Source organism: Lycium barbarum, chromosome 10, assembly GCF_019175385.1.
Source record: "Lycium barbarum isolate Lr01 chromosome 10, ASM1917538v2, whole genome shotgun sequence".
NCBI lineage: Eukaryota > Viridiplantae > Streptophyta > Magnoliopsida > Solanales > Solanaceae > Lycium > Lycium barbarum.
This window is the reverse complement of record NC_083346.1, coordinates 19,087,361-19,112,254: the sequence shown is the minus strand read 5'-3', so window position 1 is coordinate 19,112,254 and position 24,894 is coordinate 19,087,361. Positions and strand designations below refer to the sequence as shown.

Genomic DNA, 24,894 nt, shown 5'->3' with positions numbered 1-24,894 from the left:
GGGTTTACATTTATCACTGTAAGATTGTATCATGGTGGGAACTTAGTGTATGAAGATGATGAGGATGAAGCAAGATATGTGGGTGGGGTAATGAGTGAATTTACTAATGTTGATGTTGATACACTTTCTTATTTTGAGCTGAAGGCTTATATTACAGACCTAGGGTACAACTCATGTTGCAACTTTAGTATTAGGTGACTTAACAGTGGCATTTTAGGAAATATTGACAATGATAGGGTTCTTTCAGGAATTGGTAGGACTTTGCAAAGTGGGTAGATTTTGGAAGTATATGTGCACATGGATGAGGGGGAATCTGATTCTTCTCTTTATAAAGGGGTAGGGACCATTCAAGGAAGTGCTAGTCAAAACATTAAAGTTGGCGAGGTATCTTTAAATTCCCCAGCTTCGACCCCAAATATTGCCCCAAAAAATGCCATAGATATTTCTCCTCCATTAGAAATAGTACCTCCAAACACTCAAGATCCAATAGATCTAGCTGTTGTACCATCAGATTCTGAAAACAGTGAAATTTCAGTAAAAGGATCTGATGAATCAACTGATGATAGTCCTGATTTTGAAAATGGTGACTTGACTAGTGTAACACCTTATAAAATCCATACTAAACCATACTCATGACTCAGGAGATTAGAAACCCAAGAAGGAGAGTGTTGGAATCGAAAATATGTCTCAGCTCAGAAAATCCAGTGTCACACTCCAAGGAACGGACCGCAAAGGGTGTAATGGACCGTCATTCATATCGTAACAGGTACGCTTGAAAAATCACCGTCTTGTAACTTTTGGACCAAAGGATGGTTCATCGTTACGGATTGTAACACGTGTTACGGCCCGTAACGTGTCACCGTAACCCAACCTCCAAAACTTAGAAGCTCACTGGAATTTTGATGCACGTTACGGTCCAGTGTTACGGACCGTAACATGTGTTACGGACCATAACACCATCCGTAGCGGTGCTGCGACTGAGACTATTAAAGACGAGAACTTCAATTTTATTTCCTAAGTCTTATTCCTCTCAAGCCCTAACACGAAAACTCTCTCGTCTCAACTTCTCCAAGTATCAAGGTAAGCCCCTTAAGACCATCCTAAGTGAATTTCATCAATTTTCCATGAATTCTAAGTAGGAATTTCATGTTCTTAACATAGGGTTTTCAAGAAAACCCAAATAAAAGGGATTCAAGACTAGGCTTTGGGATTCCTATTCAAAGTTCAGATTTTTAATACAAGTTTGGAGCATTACCAGGTATGTAGAGTTTCTATCTACTTGTGAGAACATCATTGTTCTTCCCCGCGCCCTTCTTCTATACACTACGAAGTTATATGAAAGGGTTTTGACCATGATCATGATAACCCTAGGCTCATGTCCCACGATTATAATATGTATGAAATTGTTAGTAATTCTTCATTGTGTTCTTGATATTTCATTATGATTATTGAGAATCTGTACGTAATTCATGAAAACCTATATCTCGTATTTCATGGGTTCTTGCATGCATGTTTTAAAAAAAATGCATATTTCACGAATATCCTACATGTCTACAAGTTTTTATGCAACTGTATTATATAATTATCTTCATGCTATGATTCAAGATACATACTTGCAAAATACAAGTTATTCCATGAAATCATGTTTACAAGTTATTTCGTGAAATCTTGATTACAAGTTATTTCACGAAAATTACGGGATTCTTAGTCAACTATATCATGTTCATGTTTTTGGGTGTTGCACGAGTTACCGAGAAGGCTCAGATAGCCTGAAACTATGTAGCCACCATAGGACAAGGATCGCTCCGCCCAATTACGACGATTCCTTAATTTTACACTGAATAGACCCATCAGGTACGTTACACCTTATACCCTGGCAGGGTATGGGGGGCTCTGCTGGTCTGGCGAGGTACCAGACTCCACATACCCACGTGGTAATATAATGTTGTCGGTTTATGAAATGCTCTCCCTACTTACCATATTTTTACTCATGATATATATATATATATATATAACAACACTCATGTTCATGCCCAAGGTTTTAGTTTCACTTCTTATCGTGTTATTCCATGTCCCATGTTATTTCTTTCAGTTGCTTTACATACTGATACACTCAAATTACACCTATTAATGGCGTAAAGCGGACGTTGTCAAATATAGTAACCCAAACAAGGTTGGGGTCGAATACCACAAGGAATCTGGAGAGAAAAGGGTACTAATTGTATGCGATACTAGTCTTTAAAGACTTTAATCCTATTCCGAACAGTTTGAAATAATTGTTGAGTAATGTAATTGAATACTTTGACTTGAATTGTACTTAATGCGAGAGAGAGACCAAGGTTGTGTTCCCCATTTTGATTAGATATTATGCTTCAGGTTTCAATGTGATATATTTCTAATGGTTGTTCTAAGAGTCTGCACTTGATCTCTTAAGGACTTCCTAATGTTTCCCAACAGTTAGGCCGTATTTCCTCTTTATGATTTTTCCAAATGTAAAAGAGTTGAAATCGAAGAGAGACCAATAATGCCAATTTAGACTCTTTCTTATCCCTAAGTTAGTCTATTAAACGAGGGTTAACGCCGCGAGTCATTGTTATTCAATCTTACCAATACTGACTCTCTTTCCCAAGAAAAGTTAGTATAATGGCTTAGGCTAATGCTTGCAATCATTACCCATCGCTAACGCACAAAGATAGAATAAATACTAACAACCATTATGCATATATCAATAGTAGAAACCCATTCACATAATACCCATCATGGGATCCACAACCTTAGTATTAAAATTAGCTACTCATCATTTTAGTTAACAAAGAAGCTTAAAAGTTAACATAATATACTTACGATGCTACTACAATATGGAATGGAAGTGAAGTTAGTGCTTTAAATGCTCAACCACTTCAAATATTTCAAGACTAAAGTTAATGCTCCCAAGAAAATCAGAATTTTTAATTAAAACCCTATCCTTAAGTATTTATAGGGCCAAAAATCGCGCCAAGTTTCTGGACAAAAACACCCTTACGCGGCATCGTTACGGACCGTAACATAGGTTACGGTCCGTCCTTCAATTTCGTACTTTGTCGGCTTGATTAGGTCAACTGTCACGGCTTCTTGCGATGGACTGTAACACAGGTTACGGTCCGTATCTTCCAACGTATCATGGCCTCAGTCTTCAGTGGACAATGCGTTACGCCATGACGTTACGCCCCGTAACCTAAGTTACGGACCGTCCTTCTGGGCGTAACCTGTGACACTACTTAGGCAACTTTCTGGAATTTTTCTCAGCTTACGGTACAAGTTACGGCCCGTAACATGAGTTACAGACCGTCCTTTATAGAAGCACGTATCCTTTCTGGTACGGATCATGTTACGGCCCGTATCATGAGTTACGGATCGTCCTTTTTCTCCAAGTTATTCGTTTTTAGCATTTCTTATCATTTCCGTTCCTTAGTCAACCAACCCTACAAAACACCAAAATAACATAAGAAACGATGTAAAAACACTTAAAAACAAGTAGCACTTCTAGTTACAAAGGCGTAAAATGTGCCGAAATTCACGGCACATCACATACCAGTACATTCAATGTACTGACGTCCCCTTTTATTACCCGAGGGCCTGAATTTCATGATGCAAGTACTGATCTACAGGACGACGCATCTGTTTAGTAGGTCTCCGCACTTATCAGCTTATTGGTGAGCCCCATCTCTTTCGGGGTTTAGACAGTTATCTTTATGTTATTAGCTATGCACTTAAAGGTATGATGGGGGCTTTGTCCCAACAAGTATGTTTAGCAAACTCATGTTCATGTCAGAGGGTTCATAGATTATACTATGCAGTTATGTTGGGTCAGATATTCAGAGTTGTTTAGCCATTCTTGGCTTGATTCGTGGTATTTCAGCATTCATGTTTTAAATAAGTATTTTATAAATTGTTATGACTTCATGTGTTTTCTTAAAACCCATCATATTTTATGCTATAATTCCGCTCATGTATGCCTCATGATGATTCAGCAAGCCATGTGGTTTGCTCGGTCACATGCAGTATGGCACCGAGTGTCGTGTTTCGCCCAGGCCATGGTTCGGGGCACAACAACTGGAGAGGATGATCATTTCAGTGATGTACATAAGGAGTACATAGAGCTTAAGAATTAGAGAACAAAAGCATTGAGGAAGAATAGAAGGGAAAGAATTCCAAAAGACACTGAAGAAGTACCATGTGGTGAAGCTGGACTAGATGTGGGATTTGACGAGACTGCAAAAGTAGGTAAAAAACATTTAAAAGGCAGACAAGGAAGTGATGAACCATATTACCCAAGTTCTGATCCTGGTAGCTATGAAACTGATGATGATGAATATTGGCTTGAAGAGGGGCAACAGAGGAGGGTAAAATTGTCAAAATCAAAAAGAAAAAAATCTAGTGCAAAGGTTGTGAGATTTGATCCAACTTGTAAAAAAATAGTGTGGCAGTTGGGAATGACTTTTGTGAGTGTGAATGAGTTTAGAGATGCAGTCACTAGGTATGCAATCCAGAGGAGAGTTCAGATTGAGAAGTATGTTAATGAGCCTAATAGAGTAAGGGTGAGGTGTTGCAAGGAAGGTTGCAAGTGGCTTCTGTTTGCTAGACTTGACAAAGTAAGTAATAATTTTGTTATTAGGACTTACATTCCAGTTCATAGCTGTGAAAAATCCTCCAGAAATTCCATGTGCAATGCTAAATTCTTGGCTTATGCCTTAAAAAGAGAATAATTGAACAACCAAACATTAGAGTTTTAAGCTGAAAAAGATAGTTAGGAAGAAGTTTAAAGTCCATGTTGGTAAGACCACAACTTAGAGAGCAAGAGCTAAGATGCTGAAGGAGATAATGGAAGATCATATTCTTGACCTTGGAAGAATTCTTGATTATATGGATGAGTTGTTAAGGAAAAACCCTAGAAGTAGTTGTGTTGTTAAACTTAGCGATGCTAATGATCTTGGTCAGCCAGTTTTTGAAGCTTTTTACATCTGTTTTGATGCACCCAAGAAGGCATTCATGGCTATTCGGAAATGCATAGGATTAAATGGTTGTTTCCTTAAAGGAATTAGTAGGGGGAAATTACTATGTACTGTGGCTAGGGATGGGAATAACCAAATGCTTCCACTTGCTTGGGAAGTAGTGGAATATGAGAACAAAAATACTTGGACTTAGTTCTTGACTCTGTTGAAGAAGGACTTGGGATTAGGAGATGACACGGGCTACACCATTATTTCAGACATGCAAAAGGTATGTTCTTATCATACTATCTAGTTATTTTCATACTTTCTGTTTCTTTATTCTTTCTGTTTTTTCTCTTATCACGCTATCTAGTTATTTTCATATTTTTCATTTCTTTATTCTTTCTGTTTTTTCATACTTTGATGCCAACTGTTGTAGGGATTTGAATTAGCAACTAGGGAACTATTGTTAGCCTGTGAACAAAGGAGGTGTGCTAGGCACATTCTTGCTAACTGGTCAAAGGAATGGAGAGGGCTTCAAAGGAAGCAAGTATTTTGGAAGTGTGCTAAAAGAACTTATGAGGCAAATTTAATGCAAATATGAAGTTATTGGGAAAACTTGGAAAGGGAATAGTTGATGATCTACTCTACTATGATAAAGAGTATTGGTGCAAGGTGTTTTTTAACACTGATGTGAAGTGTGATTCAGTTGATAAAAATATGTGTGAGAGTTTCAATGCTTGGATTTTGGAAGCTAGGCACAAAAGTATCATTAGCATGCTTGAGGAGATAAGAGTAAAGGTTATGACTAGAATTGCTAGGTAAAGTCAATTTGCAATACTTGGATAGGGGACATTTCTCCAATGGGAATGAAGATATTAGAGGATAATATTCATAAGGAAATGGACTGTTCATTGGAATTTAATGGACAAATAGGATATGAAGTGTTAGAAGGAGACAAACAACACTCTGTTTGTCTAAGAAAGAGCGTATATAGTTGTAGATCATGGATGCTTAGGGGGATACCCTGTGCACATGCCATATCTGCCATGATTTTTAAACAATATGACCCAACTGAATATGTTGACAGCTGCTACAAAAAGGAGAGATATTTGATGACATATTCTCACTTCATTCAGCCTGTAACTAATATGCCATTTTGGCCTGACAATAGACATCCTGCATGCCAGGCAGGCCCAAAAAGAATAGAAGGAAAGAGCAAAATTAAACAAAGAAGTCTGGGAAATTAAATAAAAGTGGTATGCCTATGACATGTGGTCTCTGCCATGTTAAGGGTCAAAATAGAAGAGGGTGTCCTTTGAAAAATGTTGGTTCATCATTTCCATCAAGTTCAACCGATGCACATGATCATCCTGTTTCATCAATTCCATCAAGTTCAACAACAAGAATGGGCAGACCAAAGGTAATGTACTATTTTATTGTGTGTCTTCTAATATTGGTTGTGTCTTCTAATATATATGTCTTTGTATGTTAGAAAACAACAACTGTTGAAGTTGAGCCTGCAGTAAAGAGAGGGAGAGGTAGACCTAAGAAAAACACAGTTGTTGCTGAAGTTCCATCTACTACTAACACAACACCAAATGTGGCACCTAAAACTTCTTCAAGAGCTGCTGAAAGTACAAAAGAACCAGAGGTACTAGAAGTGGTAGAGGAAGGGGAAGAGGTGTGGGAAGAAATGTGGGAGGGGATGTTAATCACCCACTTGAAAGTTGGTTCAACTACACTGGAAGTACTACTGCACCTATTTCAACTGCTACACATAGTTCAACTGCTGCAACTAGAGGAAAAAGAAAAAGTGTGGGAAGGGATGTTAACCATCCACTTGAAAGTTGGTTTAACTGCTCTGGAAGTACAACTGCACCTAGTTCAACTACTGCACCTAGTTCAACTGCTGCAACTAGAGGAAAAGGAAAAGGTGTGGCAAGAACGACACCATATAAAAGGCCAAGAGTGATGGGAGTAGGTGTGTTTCAAGCTAAGAATGGCATCACAACTTTTAAGGTAAGTATTGATACATTACTATATTGTACTGTTCTCTTAATAACTTCAACTTATGATTATTTTTTTAAATAGCCTGGGCTGCCAAGTTAAAAAATAGTATCTATTGGACCAAAAAAATAGTAAGATCAACTGATATAACTGGTGATATTGGTTTCAAACCAACAAGTGGACTGAAGTGGAAAGGAGCTAAAGCACTCATAACAAGAAGGCTTCAAGAGATTAGAGATCAAGCAAGGGCTAATGCAAGCCAAAGTACCAATCCTTCACTGCCAAGAGACCCATGGAAGCTCTAATGTTAATTAAGCACTAGCTGGAGGTGTTGTATTTTGTTTGTTTGAAGCTACTGTTTTGTTCATGTTGGTATTCAAATGTACCATTTGTTTTTTGTTATGTTGGAAACTATGTTTATGTATGAAATAGTACTGAATTCTGTTATTTAGATGCAATGTTTAAGAACTGTTTTGTTTATATATGAGGCATTTGAGTGACAAAATCTGGTGCATTTTGTCACTCAAAAAACTGTTAGGTTGTTATGGCATTTGAGAATGGTTTTGAAGCTGAATATGGTGCATTTGAGTGACAAAATCTGGTGTATTTTGTCACTCAAAAAACTGTTATGTTGTTATGGCATTAGAGAATGGTTTTGATGCTGAATTCTAGTGCATTTGAGTGAAAAACTCTGGTGCATTTTGTCACTCAAAAAACTATTAGGTTGTTATGGCATTTGAGAATGGTTTTGATAATGAAATCTGGTACAATTAAGTGACAAATTCTAGTGCACTTTTAGAGTGAAAAAACTGTTAGGTTGTTATGGCATTTGAGAATGGTTTTTTTTGCTGAAATCTGGTGCAATTTGCTGCATTATGTGATCTTATTTTGCCCAACATTTACTCAAACAACACCAAAAGAAATTTGTCAAAATTTAGTGAAACAACACCACTATGAGAAGTAGGATAAACTAAACAAGTGTAGGTACAAGACCACCATTAAAATACCAGAACAATGCTTCATTACAATACCAAAATGTACCATCCAACAAAACACATCTAACTTAGCCTATCCGGGATCATTCAAGTACCATTACAACAAAGAAAATGAGGTATTATTAATAGAACACTAGCTACTATGACAACTTCATTTGACTTTTCTTCAGGTTGCCCATTTCGAATAAACTACTAAGATACACAACAAATACACAAACCATCAAACACAAAAGTAAGTTTCTATTAAACCAACACCGGCTGCTTTTCTTTTTTCCTGTCATATCCTTCTCTTTCAAATTACCCCTCTCTTCTGAATCTTCAAGCTCATTCAAATAATCCTTCTCCTCTTTTGAATCTTCAAACTCATTCAACTCATCCTTCTCCTCTTTTGAATCTTCAAACTCATTCAACTCACCTTTATCTTTTGAATCTTGAAGCTCTATCAACTCACTTTTATCTTTTGAATCTTGAAGCTCAATCAAGTTGATGTTCATATTATCATATTGAAGGGTAAGACTTTTAACCTCACCCAACTGAATTTCTCCTCAAGTTCAAGTGAATTCGTGTCGACATTATCATATTTCATCTTAAGACTTTCAAGCTCATCCAAATGCACCCGAACACGCTCGTAATTTTCTTCAAACTCTTTGATTTTGTTCACCGATCTTGGAATAATAAACCTTGATCTTTGATCAACTCTTTCCATATCTCTCCATCTGAAACTTGCAGTTCATGGGCTGAAATTTGAAGAATACAGTCACTTCAAATTAACACTAACACTAAAATTAATCAACCAAATTAGAATATGACCACAAACCTCATTGTGATGACAAGACCAAAATCTTCTTCCAGGATTGCGATCAGACCAAGAAGTCTGCATTTTCAGCAAAATGCCATGTTTGCATCGCACTTCGGAATTGAGCTATCACGACCCAACCAGAGGGCCATGACGGGCACCCAGAGCTATCCCACCGAGCACCTCCGAATATACATCTCATAATCATTTCTAGGTGGACCACAAAGATAGCTCATGATTATCATAATCTATAAGGGCATATATCACAAGATAAAGACACCTCGCTGTATAAGCATCAATAACTATGTCCATAAACATAGGCCAACAAGGCTACCAAAATATAATACAACAATATGAACTGATGACGATACGGGACTTCTAGCTACACATATCTGTCTACGAGCCTCTATGTATAATACAGGAATCCGTGAAGACGGGGCAGGACTCTGCCATGCCCAAGTATATATATACATAAGAGTAGTACCAATAATCTGCAGCTCCGAAGCAACTGGAGCGCTTTTGAAACTCCGCTGATGAAGCTCATAAGGGTCTGGTCCGTCTACCTGCGAACATGTACATAAGAATCATGGAAAAATATCTGAGACATGCAGTGAGTCTGTGAATCAGAATGAATCTGTATGACTGTATATCAGGAAGAGTAAATATATATATATATATATATATAGGAACGCCACAACATAGCCCATATCGTCACCCCCTGTCAAATGAGCCTTATATATACATGAATGCCACAAAATAGGCCACATCGTCATCCCTTGTCAAATGTGCCTTATATATATACATGAATGCCACAACATAGGCCACATCGTCACCCCCTGTCAAATGTGCCTTATATATATATATGAAGAGTGAGAATGAGCGCAATGCATAAGTAAAATGAAATAATAGGACTCAGTAATATCACAAAATAGCTATATACATATATTATATTCATAGCATGCATGAGAGCCCAAATAAAAGCTACTACTTTATCGGAGTGACGTAAGGTCGGTAACTTCCGATTTATATTATGGCACAATCATCATAGCTATCTCACCTTAAAGGAAAAGTTATCATAAGGTGAGATCAACAATAATGAATGAAATCAAGAATATCCTGAAATAAACTCAATAATCTCATAATAGCATCAAGACCATAAGCTTTGAAATCTCTAGAAATGGAATCATCATCATCATCGTTTTCATCATAGAAAAGATCTATCTTTAGCATCATAAGAACTTTGAGAATCATCAACTTCTAGCTTTTTGGAAATAAGGATATTATGGAACATATGTATGGGTTCATAAGAAAAGAGTCATGCCTTTAGAAAGAAAGGGTTTAGCCTTACATACCTTTTTGGTCTCCTACTACTTAACGCTTATCCTTTCAAGCTCGTAAATCTACATTCAAGAGAATTCATACTACTGTTAGGCTTATCATCATATGCTTATCTTAAGTCTTCAAATTAATTCCTTTTAAAAGCTGCCGAAATTCGGGCAGCATCTCCCTTGTTTATATCCCTAGCCCGAAATCACAATACCAATAAAACAACAACAATAGCAACCCTAATATCAACAACATCATCATCGACACCAATATACTCCATAAAACATCTCACGCGATGTGTTTCCCAATTTCTCAACCAACCATAACAATATTAACAATACCATAATAAAAAAATTATCTTCAATTTAATCTCAAATTAATACAAAATCTCCTTCCAGATTCATCCCATAGTCATCATCTTCAATTCAATACTTTGTGACTTCTCCATTTTGATTCTTTTCCTTTTCAAGAGTTATTAAACTTTTAAACCAACTCAATCATATAAATAAGATGGGGAACATACCTTATAATGGAAGAACTTTACCTCACTCAACTTCTCTCAAGCTCAAGTTTAGCACAACATTGAAGAGAAGCAAGAATAATCATCTTCCATAGATTATCTTAAGGTTTTGATGTTTGATCTTCTCTTTCAATGGTATGGAAGGTTGTGGAATGTTGTAGAACCTTCAAGAATTTTCAATAACTCTCTTATAATGGGAAGATAAGTGTGGAAGGCTCTAGAGAAGTGTGGGGATGAGAAATGGTGAAAAATTAGGTGATTTAGATGACTTAAAGGGGTAGATGTAGTAGTCCAATTCGGGTTGGGTTGGTGGGCCGAAATTAGTGGACTTTTTAAGAGGTTTCTAGAATTTCCGCGTAGGTTCGCGGGCTTCTGGAAATCCATTTTAAAATACCCATAACTCTCTACTCCGATGTTGTATGGACGAACGGTTTGTTGCGTTGGAAACTAGACTCGACGAATTTTATTTTAGGATCTTGAAACACCTCAAAACTCCTGATATACCCGGAGATCGACCTCTCTGAAGTTGACCCCAAAATTTCTATCCAAACCTTTGCCAAATTTTTGACAAACTTATTTTCTTCGATTTGTTTGATCCCGGAACCTTTAGACAGTTGCTTAACACTTGTTAAGAGTATTCCTTAACCTTATAAGGGTTCCATGACCTGTTCGTGCTTACATTAGTTTACTCACAATGCACACGACCCGAAAATTTTTGAGGTGTAACATGAGCATAGGATCTTCTTCGTCCATACACAACTTATTCAACAAGTTGTTCGCCATTCCTAACCCTAAAATTTCATACACAGAAATTGGGGAAGAAAATTAAAACCCTAAACTAGAAATTCGACATGAGATGGAGAAAGGATAACGAATTTACACAATAATTTACTTACCTCGTCGAAAAGGATGAGAATTTAAGACCAAAATAAGAATTTGAGTTCTTCTAAATTGGGTGTATAATCGGTTGAATATAGGATGAAATATAGTGTATTTTAGATGATGGGGTCTTCACATAAGCTTTGGGAGTGATACGTGGCAGTTTCCCATACGTTAGAAAGTATGTTTTTTTACCTCCTATGCACTTCACATATTTGATCTCACGCACTAGTCCAGGTCAGCACAAAAGGTGCAAATAATTACGGGTAAAAATAGTTTAGGGAGGTAATAGGAACCCGTGAAAGGAAAGGTATGTCCTAGCAACTTTGGTACAAGTTGGGGTGGCTGGGGGGGGAGGGAATTGTGCCTTATCCTTATGTATATACACTTATAGTAACATAACATAACATATATAAATATACAAACATAACTTATATATATATATATAAACTAATAAACTATAGTGTTAATTTATGTGTAAAATACGTAATTAAGCAAAAAAAAAAAACGTTTTTGGGCTAACCGATTACCGGTTTTTACAAAGCCTACCGGTTCCGGTCCTGTTAGAGCAAAACCAACCGGCTAACCGGAACCGGTAACTGGAATCTCTTGTCGTTTCAAAAATCGGTAACCAGTCGGTTAGCCAACCGGGTCCGGTTCCGATTGCTGGTCAACCGGTTGACACCTTTAAATTGTGGGTCAAGTGTTACATAATATTCTCGTGCTAAGTACGTGGATGCCACCTAGTCTTTTATAAAAATAAAAAACTTCCTATATAAAACCTTTAAGCCTGTTAGACTTTGTTGCCTCCATAAAATACAAACGAGCTAGAGACCCAACTGATGGAAATAATATGGTAGTGAAAATATTGCAAATAAACTCATGTAAAAACAAAATGTGAGAATTTCAACAAAAGAAGAAGAACAAGAGAAGATCAAGTTAAAACATAAAATGCTTGGCAAAATACATCGAATTGAGTGATATTCTAAAAGCACAAACAATTTAGTCACAGAAATTAAAATAATTGGAATTTAATTTTAAATTTACTTGATAAAGAAAATATGGTGGATTACAAATTACTTATTTATGAAATTATTGAATAAAGTATAGTAATGATTTGTATCAACTTATTTCGTTAATGATCATCTTTCATGTCAACTCGTGAGTATCAAAAGTTCCCTAGATATTGAAGGGATTGACGAGTAAGGCTTCAATCACAGACTTCACATTATTCTTTGGATTACTATATCCGTCTTGATTGTTCTTGTAAACAACATCAATCAGACGTGTGAGGTTCACAATACGCATCAATATTTTAGCTGGCATAGAAGTAGGCTTAATGCACTCTTTGTTCAAATCCTTCAACGCATTTTCAGCTATTTCAGAAGGTTCTGCACTAGCTTCTTCCACGGATAAATTGTTCTCTTGCATATAACATTCTATCCCTGTGATAAGTTGTCCTTTTTCTTTCTCAATCTATAAGGAAAAAAAGATTAGTGAGAATGTTAGAAACAATATTTATACATTGGTAAAAATATATGTACAAATTTGTATAACAATACCTTATAAGTAGCTATGTAATCAATGATGTCACGCCCCGAACCTGGGCATGGACGTAACACGGCACCTGGTGCCTGACTGCATGTGACCGAACGAACCAACTGGCTGGCTGAATCAACATGTGATACCAAAACATAACTAATTTATAAAATAAAACTAACACATGCTGATTAACTAAAAGTCTGACTGAAATATCATAATGCGGAAATACTTAGACAATCTGAACATATTTGAAAGAAGCCAACATGGCTACACCAAAACAACTGGACGACTGAGTATAACTGTCTACAAGGCTAACATAACAAATATCAGACTGTCTGAACTGTGTCTAGGAAGCCTCTAAGAGTACTGAATAATAAAGTTGTCTATAAATTGAATTAACTAGATAGCTGACAACGCCCCGAAGGAATTTGGGGCTCACCAGTAGCTGATACATGCACTCCTAAATAGCTGAGTCATCAACCTGTATATCATTGCCTGCATCGCGAGATGCAGGCCCCCAAGCAATAAAAGGGACATCAACACATTTGAATTGTACTGGTATGTAGAGCAACTGAAGCAATAAAATACTGGAACTGAAACTGAAACTGAACTAAACAGGACAGCAAGAAGCTGAAGTACTCCCTGTTCTGGATGAAGAATCACCTGTAAAACTGTAAATATAACTGTGGCCTAGGGCCCAAAGAATGTGCACAAAAATTGTGGCCTTAGGCCCAAGCAATACGTATGCATAAACTGTGGCCTAGGGCCCAAAAATACAGATACAAGTGTTCAACATTAACAATTTACAAGACTAAGACTTGCTATAGCTGATAGCATGATAAATGTTTCTGATTATGGGACTCATGCAAATAACTGGTTATACATTGGCTGAGACTCATGTGATAACAATGCACAAGTCTATAAAGATTACGTGCTGAGTTCATGATGTTCAAAGTGACAACCATGAACGAATTCTGTAACTGCAACCCTAGAAGATAACAGTTCTATACCATACCATGAAACTAGGGCTGAACTATATTCTGAGTCAAATTACTGATAAGCATGAAGAATGAGGCGTAGGGAGAATCATGATTATTCCCTAACGTAGATAGTTAGCCTCCCATACCTTAATTCCATCCTTTGAGCGTAATACAATGTTCGTCAACCCTTTCAACTTTGATCTATATCAATACAAGTCAAAGGGATTCTATATTAGCAATAATATTCATGCTTTGGTCACCTAAGCATTTCATCAAACACTTAGTAGGCATAAAGCTCCACCATCTCCATTAGTGGTGTTTCTTCACCTAATTCCCATTCTATTACTTCTAGGTGATTCTAGAATCTCAATTAGGTGTAATTAACATCATTCTCCATCACCCATATCATTATAACAATCTCAAGTCAACAATCCAAAATCCTACTATAGTTCGTGTAATTCTCTTTACTAAACCCATTTACTATTCTCCTAAGAACTCATCAATTCACTATTATGAATGATTAGAGTGTAGAAGCATTACCTTTTTGATGTTCAATCCTCTTGAATACGATTTCTACGGTTTCCACGCCCAACAATAATGTTCCACTCAACACTCTATTGATTAGAAGGGTTTACTCAAGTTAGAAAGAGATTACAGACTTGAATTCAATCTAGAATCATGATAAAACTTACCTTGGAGGATTCTTGAGGCTTGGAACTTGTTCCCTCTAACTTTAGGGTGATTTTTCGTGACTAGGGGTGTTAGGAAAATAAACCCCAAGCTTTAAATATAACTTAAAACGCGAAATCCCAACTTTTAATCCGAAATCGACCTGTTTCGCAATGGGTTCGCGATGCGGGTGCATCGCGCAACATTCTGTAGGTAACTACTCAGATTTACGCAATCTTCCCGCGAAGCGGGGCCATCGCACCTGCTCTCACACATCCTTACGCGCCCCGAGAAGCGGCACGTGTCGGTTTTGCGCAGTGTTCGGTAAAATGGACATAACTTCTTGTACACAGCTCTGTTTGGGCTCCACAATATACCGTTGGAAATATATTTCAAAGTGATACAACTTTCATGTTTTAAGTTTCCTCACATTACCAACGGAGTTACACGAAATTTGACTGGAAGGCAGACATATCGAAAACTTAGCCGATTCTATAGAATTTTAGGTGCCTTACTATTAACCATATTAAGACGATCATATCTCCTTGCTCCTACCTCTGATTGGCCTGGTCCTTATATCGTTAGAAAGGTATTTCTACGTACTACAACTTTCATTAAGTGTACTTTCCCAAATTCTCAACTAATGAAGGAGTTACGGCTGCCCGAAGTAGGCCTATTAACCATTTTCGCAAAACGTTCAAACCTTCAGTTTTTCCACTAAAACTCTAATGATATGAGTCTGAACTTAGTTCCAAGATACGGGGTGTTACATTATCTCCCCCTTGGGATCATTCGTCCTCGAATGATGGATTCTGATAAAGAGTGACTGTCGAGACATGTGCACACTAACTGACATGAGCACATGAAAACTGGACTGAAAAGGGTCTGAACTGAATTATCTGTTGAACTGGACAACTACTAAGCTGACTGTCTAACAGGATGAATACTGATAATGTAGAAACTGTAGAAGGAAAGATCTAAGAGGGGAAGGTACAATACCTTCACCGGTTTCTGCTGATTTTTCAAAGAGATAGGGATAGCTGGACCTCATATCTTCTTCTGTTTCCCATGTAGCCTTTTCAACTTTCTGACTTCGCCACAAAACCTTTACTAGGGCTACCTCCTCAGTCCTCAACTTGCGACATGGCGATCAAGGATTTTCACTGGTACTTCTTCATAAGTCAAATTATTATTGACTGTTATGCTATCAGTCGGGACAACCAATGACGGGTCTCCCACACACTTTCTCAACATGGACACATGAAACATTAGATGCACAATAATCAAGTCATGTGGAAACTCAAGCTCATAAGCTAATTGACCAACCTTTTATTGGATTATGTTTGGTCCAATATGGAAGGACTATGCTTCCCCTTCTCACCAAATCTCATGCCACTCTTCATAGGTGAGAGCTTAAGAAATACCCAGTCATTAACTTCAAACTCTAAATCTCTCAGTCTCACATTTGTGTAAAACTTCTGGCAATTCAAAGCCGTTTTCAAACGCTTCTAAATCAACTTGACCTTCTCTATAGCCTGATAGACCAAATCTGGTCCTAACAACTCTGCTTCCCCAACTTTAAACTAACTAATCGGTGATCTGCACCTACGCTCAAAAAGGGTTTTAAACGGTGTCATCCCAATACTAGCATAGTAATTATTTTTGTAAGTAAACTCAATAAGAGGCAGGTGGTCATCCCAATTACCATTGAAATCAAGGACACATGGTTACTGAACTGAATGAATACATGATTACTGAATTGTTGAGATGCTGAACTGAATGTCTACTGAACTAACTGAATACTAAGCTGACTGAATACTGGATTAACTGAATACGGAACTAGCACACTAACTGAATACTGTACTGGCATGAATACATGAGTACCGGACTGACATCTGAGTACTAAGCTGACATGAATACTATAATATGAGATCTGAATAGCGTATCTATCTGATCATCGGTCTGCGATTGAAAAGTTGTGCTGAGGTTAATCCCCATACCCAATCCTTTCTGAAATGATCTCTAGACGTTTACTGTGAACAGGGCACCACAATCTAAAATGATGGACGCTGGGTCCCATGAAGTCGAAAAAATTTCTCGAATAACAACTTGGCATAGTCTGGTGCTGAAGCTGTCGTCTTAACGGGCAAGAAGTGTGTCGACTTCATAAGTCTGTCCATAATCACCCAAATCGGAACGTGCCTCCTAACTGAATGAGGTAACCTGCTATAAAGTCCATATTTATCATCTCTCATTCTCAAAACAGGAATATTTATATTCTGAGACAAGTCGCAGAGCCTCTAGTGTTCGGCTTTCACTTGCAAAAACATTTGGGCCACTTAGCCACAAACCCTGCCACCTACATATGGAATGTATAATTTTCCTCGGTATCTCATGGTACCGCCATCTCCCCCTTGTTCAAAAGCTGATGCTTTATGTTCGTGAATCCCCTTTTTCATCTGCAACAAGTAGGAATCACCAAACTGCTTCTCTCTAACTTCAATGACTAAGCAGGAATGCCATGTTCTGGGCAATAACTCCACCCACTTTGGAGTCTGAAAGTCGAATGCCTAGCTTGGATAAGCGGTGAACTTCTTTCACCATAGTTCTCTTGTCTGCCTAAATCATGAGCTGTACTTCCCATACTTGATTTTTTTCTGAGATATTTCCTAAAATACTCATAGTACTGTTGTGCGCTAAGTCTTTGACTAGCACCTTAAAGATTAGAATCTCGTGCAATGGCACTACCCTTGTGACACATAACTGGGCATGATCTTATAGCTTTTCTGTGATCGCCTAATCGATAATAATTGAACTTGACACGATTCGTTCGACGATCATTCTACTCATTTCGGGTTTCCTCTAAGTTGAGGCATATTCCTTATGAAGGCTATCTCATTATGCCAACTTAAATAACTGAGGTTCTTCATATCTCATACTAACCCTTCGGGTCTTCAATTATCTCACTGGACTTACTGGCGATTTATGCATCTCCCCCTTAGACCAAGGCTAACTTCTTATACTTACAAATTCTTCTCCTTTGATGGCATCCAATTAACATTCCTTATCTTCTGTAATTCCTTTGTACTCTACAACACTGACGCCTTTTTTTTTTACTCACATCTGAGCAATTTCTCATGGGGAAAAACTAAATTTACTTACATGAACGGGTTGCTACTGTATTCATAACTGGCATACTCCATCTTAACGACTTAACTCTGCTCACATTGTAAATCTTAGGACAACCCCTTTTGACAACTCTTAAAGGCTATTCTTCTGTAGTTTGCTCTCTTACGGCTTAGCTGATTTCTTCTTTCGCTAATCACTCTACTCTGAACTTAACTTAAGCCCTTGGTTTCTAACACACATTCGGATGTATCCGAACTGTCACCCACTTAAGGTGTTCATCTGAATAAGGAAATCGAATCATATTTCTAATAGTTCTGCTGAAATTGCTAATGCATTGTATCTACTCAAAACTTACTTACTATTTTTCTGTTAATCACCTGCTAGCTTCATATTTTCTTATTCTGCTCTAAATAACCTACGTTATTTCTAACTCTCCCTCATCATCTGACGCTATTCTATGGTTGTACACTATCTTTTCTGGACTATGGATCACACTCAAGAATCTTTCATCTATCTTATACGAAATATTGGAACAACTAAACCCAAGCTTTCTATACACTTCAAAATCGTATCAGACTATACACATCTGGGATAAACACTTACTCACATAGCTTAAGCGAGAACTGCCACTTCTCATTTTCTCATAATAATAATTACTTCTTATAGTAACTTACAACCATCGTACTCTCTAACTCTGATCTGACTAACTTAAACAAACTAAAATCATTCCCGAAAATTTAATATTGTCTGCTCATGCTTATTATTTCATACATACCTATTTTATTAACAGGCATAGTTCGTACGAAAATTTCATCTGTGGTGATAACTGGGGTGCCTCTTTGTCCAGACGAACTGCCGAACCATCCAAGTAGTCTTAACTGAGAACTTAAATACCAGGATTAGTTGTATTGCAAGTTGACTAGGCTTGAGAATTAAGAGGAGCCACCAAAACACATATCAAGGCCCCAAACGATACACCCCTTGGTGTCTCATATAAAACTTGTTGTACATAAGATTCTGAAAACTTCTATGGCTCACACTGGTATGTCACTGAGAGACCGGTGCTCTTAAACTCCGTTTCTAGCTGAACTGACCTTTTTTTTATCATATCTAGACCTCGAGACTAGTGTACTAGCTGCAGATAGAGTGGATCCTGATAGCTTCCGGTAGAAAACTGTCTGCCCCCACCTCTTTGAGATCCTCCATGATTTACGTTTCCTGCAGACTTAACTCATTCTCTAATTTCTCTGATATCTTCTCCCTGTTGTATCCCATTCTCATTTCTCAAGAACATCATTATTATTAAACTTCCCATTCATTATACAACGCCCTTTCTCAGGGAACTTACACTTTATTCATCTTTCAGTAACACCTCAAGTCTTATTTATTACCAACAAGTACTTCACAATTGTACCCCTATGGATAATCAACCTCAGTTGGGCCTTGAATTACCTGTTCATCTCCTGCGCATTCGAAACGTACATAATTCGATAGGAAGAGAAGTTACTTATTGCTCTAAGCTTCATGGCACGATCTAGAGTAGAAAGAAATGAGACAAATCCTGAATGTCTTGGTGGTCAACTGCTTATATGTGTGGGGCCCTCATACATATAAAAGAGACTCCACTGGACACGGCTTCATAGACTCCCTAAGACACTTGAACCTAGGGCTCTGATACCATGCTTTGTCACGCCCCGAACCTGGGCCTAGACGTAACACGGCACCCGGTGCTTGACTGCATGTGACCGAGCGAACCAACTGGCTGGCTGAATCAACATGTGATACCAAAACATAACTAATTTATAAAATAAAACTAACACATGCTGATTAACTAAAAGTCTGACTGAAATATCATAATGCGGAAATACTTAGACAATCTGAACATATTTGAAAGAAGCCAACATGGCTACACCAAAACAATTGGACGACTGAGTATAACTGTCTACAAGGCTAACATAACATATATCTAACTGTCTGAACTGTGTCTATGAACCCTCTAAGAGTACTGAATAATAAAGTTGTCTATAAACTGAATTTACTAGATAGCTGACAACGCCCCGAAGGAATTTGGGGCTCACCAGTAGCTGATACGTGCACTCCTAAATAGCTGAGTCGTCAACCTGTATATCGTTGCCTGCATCGCGAGATGCAGGCCCCCAAGCAATAAAAGGGACATCAGCACATTTGAATTGTACTGGTATGTAGAGCAACTGAAGCAATAAAATACTGGAACTGAAACTAAACTAAACAGGACAGCAAGAAGCTGAAGTACTCACTGTTCTGGATGAAGAATCACCTGTAAAACTATAAATATAACTGTGGCTTAGGGCCCAAATGATGTGCACAAAAACTGTGGCCTCAGGCCCAAGCAATACGTATGCATAAACTGTGGCCTAGGGCCCAAAAATACAGATACAGGTGTTCAACATTAAGAATTTACAAGACTAAGACTGGCTATAGCTGATAGCATGATAACTGTTTCTGATTATGGGACTCATGCAAATAACTGGTTATACACTGGCTGAGACTCATGTGATAACAATGCACAAGTCTATAAAGATTACGTGCTGAGTTCATGATGTTCAAAGTGACAACCGTGAACGAATTCTATAACTGCAACCCTAGAAGATAACAGTTCTATACCATACCATGAAACTAGGGCTAAACTATATTCTGAGTCAAATTACTAACAAGCATGAAGAATGAGGCGTAGGGAGAATCATGATTATTCCCTAACGTAGATAGTTAGCCTCACATACCATAATTCCAGCCTTTGAGCGTAATACAATGTTCGTCAACCCTTTCAATTTTGATCTATATCAATACAAGTCAAAGGGATTCTATATTAGCAATAATATTCATGCTTTGGTCACCTAAGCATTTCATCAAACACTTAGTAGGCATAAAGCTCCACAATCTTCATTAGTGGTGTTTCTTCACCTAATTCCCTTTCTATTACTTCTAGGTGATTCTAGAATCTCAATTAGGTGTAATTAACATCATTCTCCATCACCCATATCATTATAACAATCTCAAGTCAACAATCCAAAATCCTACTATAGTTCGTGTAATTCTCATTACTAAACCCATTTACTATTCTCCCAAGAACTCATCAATTCACTATTATGAATGATTAGAGTGTAGAAACATTACCTTTTTGACGTTCAATCCTCTTGAATACGAGTTCTAGGGTTTCCACGCCCAACAATAATGTTCCACTCAACACTCTATTGATCAGAAGGGTTTACTCAATTTAGAAAGAGATTAGAGACTTGAATTCAATCTAGAATCATGATAAAACTTACCTTGGAGGGTTCTTGAGGCTTGGAACTTGTTCCCTCTAACTTTAGGGTGATTTTTCGTGACTAGGGTGTTAGGGAAATAAACCCCAAACTTAAATATAACTTAAAACGCGAAATCCCAACTTTTAACTCGAAATCGACCTGTTTCGCGAAGGTCCCGCGATGCGGGTGCATCGCTCAACATTCTGTAGGTAACTACTCAGATTTTCGCGATCGACCAGTGAAGCGGGGCCATTGCACGTGCTCTCACGCGTCTTCACGCGCCCCGAGAAGCGGCGTGTGTCTGTTTTGTGCAGTGTTCGGTAAAATGGACATAACTTCTTGTACACAGCTCTGTTGGGGCTCCACAATATACCGTCGGAAATCTATTTCAAAGGGCTACAACTTTCATGTTTTAAGTTTCCTCACATTACCAACGGATTTTCACGAAATTGGACTAGAAGGCAGACATATCGAAAACTTAGCCGATTCTATAGAATTTTAGGTGCCTTACTATTAGCCATATTTAGACGATCATATCTCCTTGCTCCGACCTTTGATTGGCCTAGTCCTTATATCATTAGAAAGGTATTTCTACGTACTACAACTTTCATTAAGGGTACTTTCCCAAATTCCCAACTAATCAAGGAGTTACGGCTGCCCGAAGTAGGCCTATTAACCATTTTCGCAAAACGTTCAAACTTTCAGTTTTTCCACTAAAACTCTAATGATATGAGTCTGAACTTAGTTCCAAGATACGGGGTGTTACAATTGACTCGACCAATTAATGCTGAAGCAACAAGAATTTTAGGCTTATTCATCATCCAATCGAATGCGGTCTTTGATGCTGACCTCATGCCTAATAATGATGTTTGTGCTAGTAGGTAATAAGTTCCGGTGATCAGTGCATTGCTTAGGTACTCTTTAAATGATGGAATTTTTCCTTCGATGAACCATTGAGCCTCTATATAGTAACTCCTCGCGATTTCTTTCATCTAATCATGAAACAATATTTATTACACTTCTGTATCTTCCATTAAATATTTGAAATTCATTAAATCAAAGGAAAATTATATTAGTGTTTTAAGTTTCATACCGCCTCTTTGACGTAATAAACTCCATAGAATATATCTTGGCTTTTGACTTCGATTTCATATTCCTCGAAGAGATCGAGAAGAATTGTATATATCGGTTTCATATAATTTGGCAGTTGATCTATTTCACTTACATTCCACCTGTAATGTAGGAAAATATTTTAATTAATGTATCGCACTCCGCATATATATTACCCCGTAAAGATTTGATCTAATATTTTACGAGTTTAATTTATACACAATCAGGTCACTTTTAAGGTCACTTTTACTTGTTATAGCAGGTAACTTGCGTTGTTTTCAAGATTACAAACACCACATTTTAAGGTGCTTATCTGTAAATATCCTTTAGATGACCTGATTGTAAAAAAAAAAAAAACTCTTTTCAAACGATGTATATAATTTAAACTCTATTTTTATTGTTCTTTGGAAATAATCTTAGAAATAAAGAGTTAAAAATCAGACTAGAGATACTATGAAATTGCTAACTCAATTACTAGATAAATTATCTGACAAAATTCATACCGGTCCACCGCTTCCGTGAATACTTCTAGTTCATGAAGAGTACCATAAGAGTCATATGTATCATCAATTAATGAAATCATAGCTATGCACTTCGCAAGCATAATCCGAGCTCTAGAGTATTGAGGTTCAAAGTACACGCCTACGGTCCAAAAGAAGCATTCCACTATTCTGTCTCTGACATAAGAAAGTTTAGACGCAAGATCCAAATCTTTCCACCACCTTAAAAGTAGAGAAGATTAATGCTTAGTTAAGTCAATTTCTTTATGTCAAAGACCAGAAGCTGGAAACATCGTTTTTTTCATTCTTTTCTTATTAAGAAGTCATTTAATATTCAAATGAAAAGCATAAAGTAACTCAAAATAACTTACAATGTGAGTTCTCTAAGCTCTTCCTTGTGTAGCATTTGCAACAAATTGTAATCTAGTTTTGCAATCCTCAGTAGCTTTTCTTTTCTGGAATCCACATTCTCATATATTGAAATGTAAAAGTGTGCTTCAGCTCTTGGGATGCCTCTATGAAGAGATTGCATTAGGGCATGTGTTACATGTTTCTCAAGAGTAGAATCTAAGGTATTAGGTGCTATCCTTTCAAGATGGGATGTTGCAAAACTAAGAGCCTCTTCTAATATGACATCCTCATGTCCCCTAACATGTGCCGCTTCATACAGACTTAGCAGACCCTTTGCATCTGTAAGTAGAGTTTCCTTGAATTTCCCATTGTTGTCCTTGAATTGGTTGAAATGATCTAATTTACAAATATTTCATTATGTTACTTATTGTTGAGTATGTGGACAAAGTCTCATATTGACAGTTGAAAAAAAAAACTATGTATAGGTATGGATAGGGAAACCGTGGCGACTTGTCCCAAAATGAACAATGTCACCATGTTATTAAGACTATTTTTGAGCTAGTTCAACAATTATATAATACAAACTTAAGACATTATAGAAAGAAAACTTGTAAGATGTGTATATAAACATACCAGAAGAGACCGGATAGCCATGTTGCCTAAACAATCGAAAATATAGAGCAACCTTGTATAGATCATCCTCTTCATGGATGACATTTAGATCAAACATCTTGCTAATTTGATCTTCAATCTCCAACTCGAAGTGATACGAAATACCAAGGTGTTCGAGAGTGTCAATCAAATGTATTTTCTCTATGGTGGCACTGTTAGTAGTACTTATTATCATGTGCTTGACTTCTTCTTTCAAGGTCTCAATCTCTTCTATATTTTTCTCGGATACCTGTAAATGCAATGCTCATTGTTAGTAATTTTGTCAAAGCTAGTAGTAAAGAATGAACAAAGGCTTACTAAGAAATAACTAAAGAAACATATACAATGAGACATCTCTATAACGGTTATCCTCTATAACAATATTTCACTATAATGGTCAAGTATTATTTGGAACGGACTTTTATATTTATGTTATATTATATGTTCATTATAACAACATCTCGCTATAGCAGTCAAAAATTATCTGAACAAACAGCGTCGTTATATAGAGGTTTGACAGTGTATATATATATTTACCTGATTATCCACAGTAGAATAGCTAAAAATATTTCCCCAAAGACTAGGAGAAAAATTAGCCTCTGGTCGAAAAATCCTATCTTCATGGTTTACATTTCCAGTCAATGAAGTCATTGTTGCTATATTTTGGTATAATTGCAAAATCTGAAAACTTATTTGAATGTTGGGTTTTCAGTGTTTTCTGCTTAGTCTTTTGTCATTGGTATCATATTTATATAGAGGCAATTAGAATAATTTAAAATGTGAGAGAAACACATTTTAGAAATTCAAGTAGTGTTATGCGGCAAGCCATGTACAAATTCAATTAATCTATGAGCCTTAACAAGAGAATTAAATTGTTGGCGGATAACCTGTGACCTTCAAAGGTCTAACTAAGAAAAGTAAACTAAAACTTTAATTTGAACCATCTTAGCTTTGTTGATACCGTTCCAAGTTATATATACCGATATTTTATATACGTTTATAAACTTCTTATTAAAGAGGGATTAAACATGATTCCTTTTGGATTTGTATATGGTAAAGTTTCTTTGAATAGCACTTTTAGTCCCTATGTTAATGATATATTATGATTTTAGTCCTTGTTGTTGGGATATATACTATTAACCATGTGTATGGATATAGTATTTTGTTATAGAACAATTAGTT

The 24,894-nt window shown here is 37.1% G+C and overlaps 1 protein-coding gene across 1 annotated transcript; it reads right to left on the bottom strand.

Annotated features, from left to right (window-relative positions):
• Positions 1-12,566: 12,566 nt before the first annotated feature.
• LOC132612801 (vetispiradiene synthase 3-like) lies at positions 12,567-24,417 on the bottom strand. Its single transcript, XM_060326889.1, has 8 exons — positions 24,250-24,417; positions 23,695-23,962; positions 23,082-23,457; positions 22,714-22,932; positions 22,194-22,332; positions 21,820-22,092; positions 13,059-13,187; positions 12,567-12,972 (listed from the first exon to the last, which is right to left on the bottom strand). Exons 1-8 carry the CDS (start codon positions 24,361-24,363, stop codon positions 12,676-12,678), a joined length of 1,815 nt encoding a protein of 604 aa, XP_060182872.1. The 5' UTR covers positions 24,364-24,417; the 3' UTR covers positions 12,567-12,675.
• Positions 24,418-24,894: the final 477 nt, after the last annotated feature.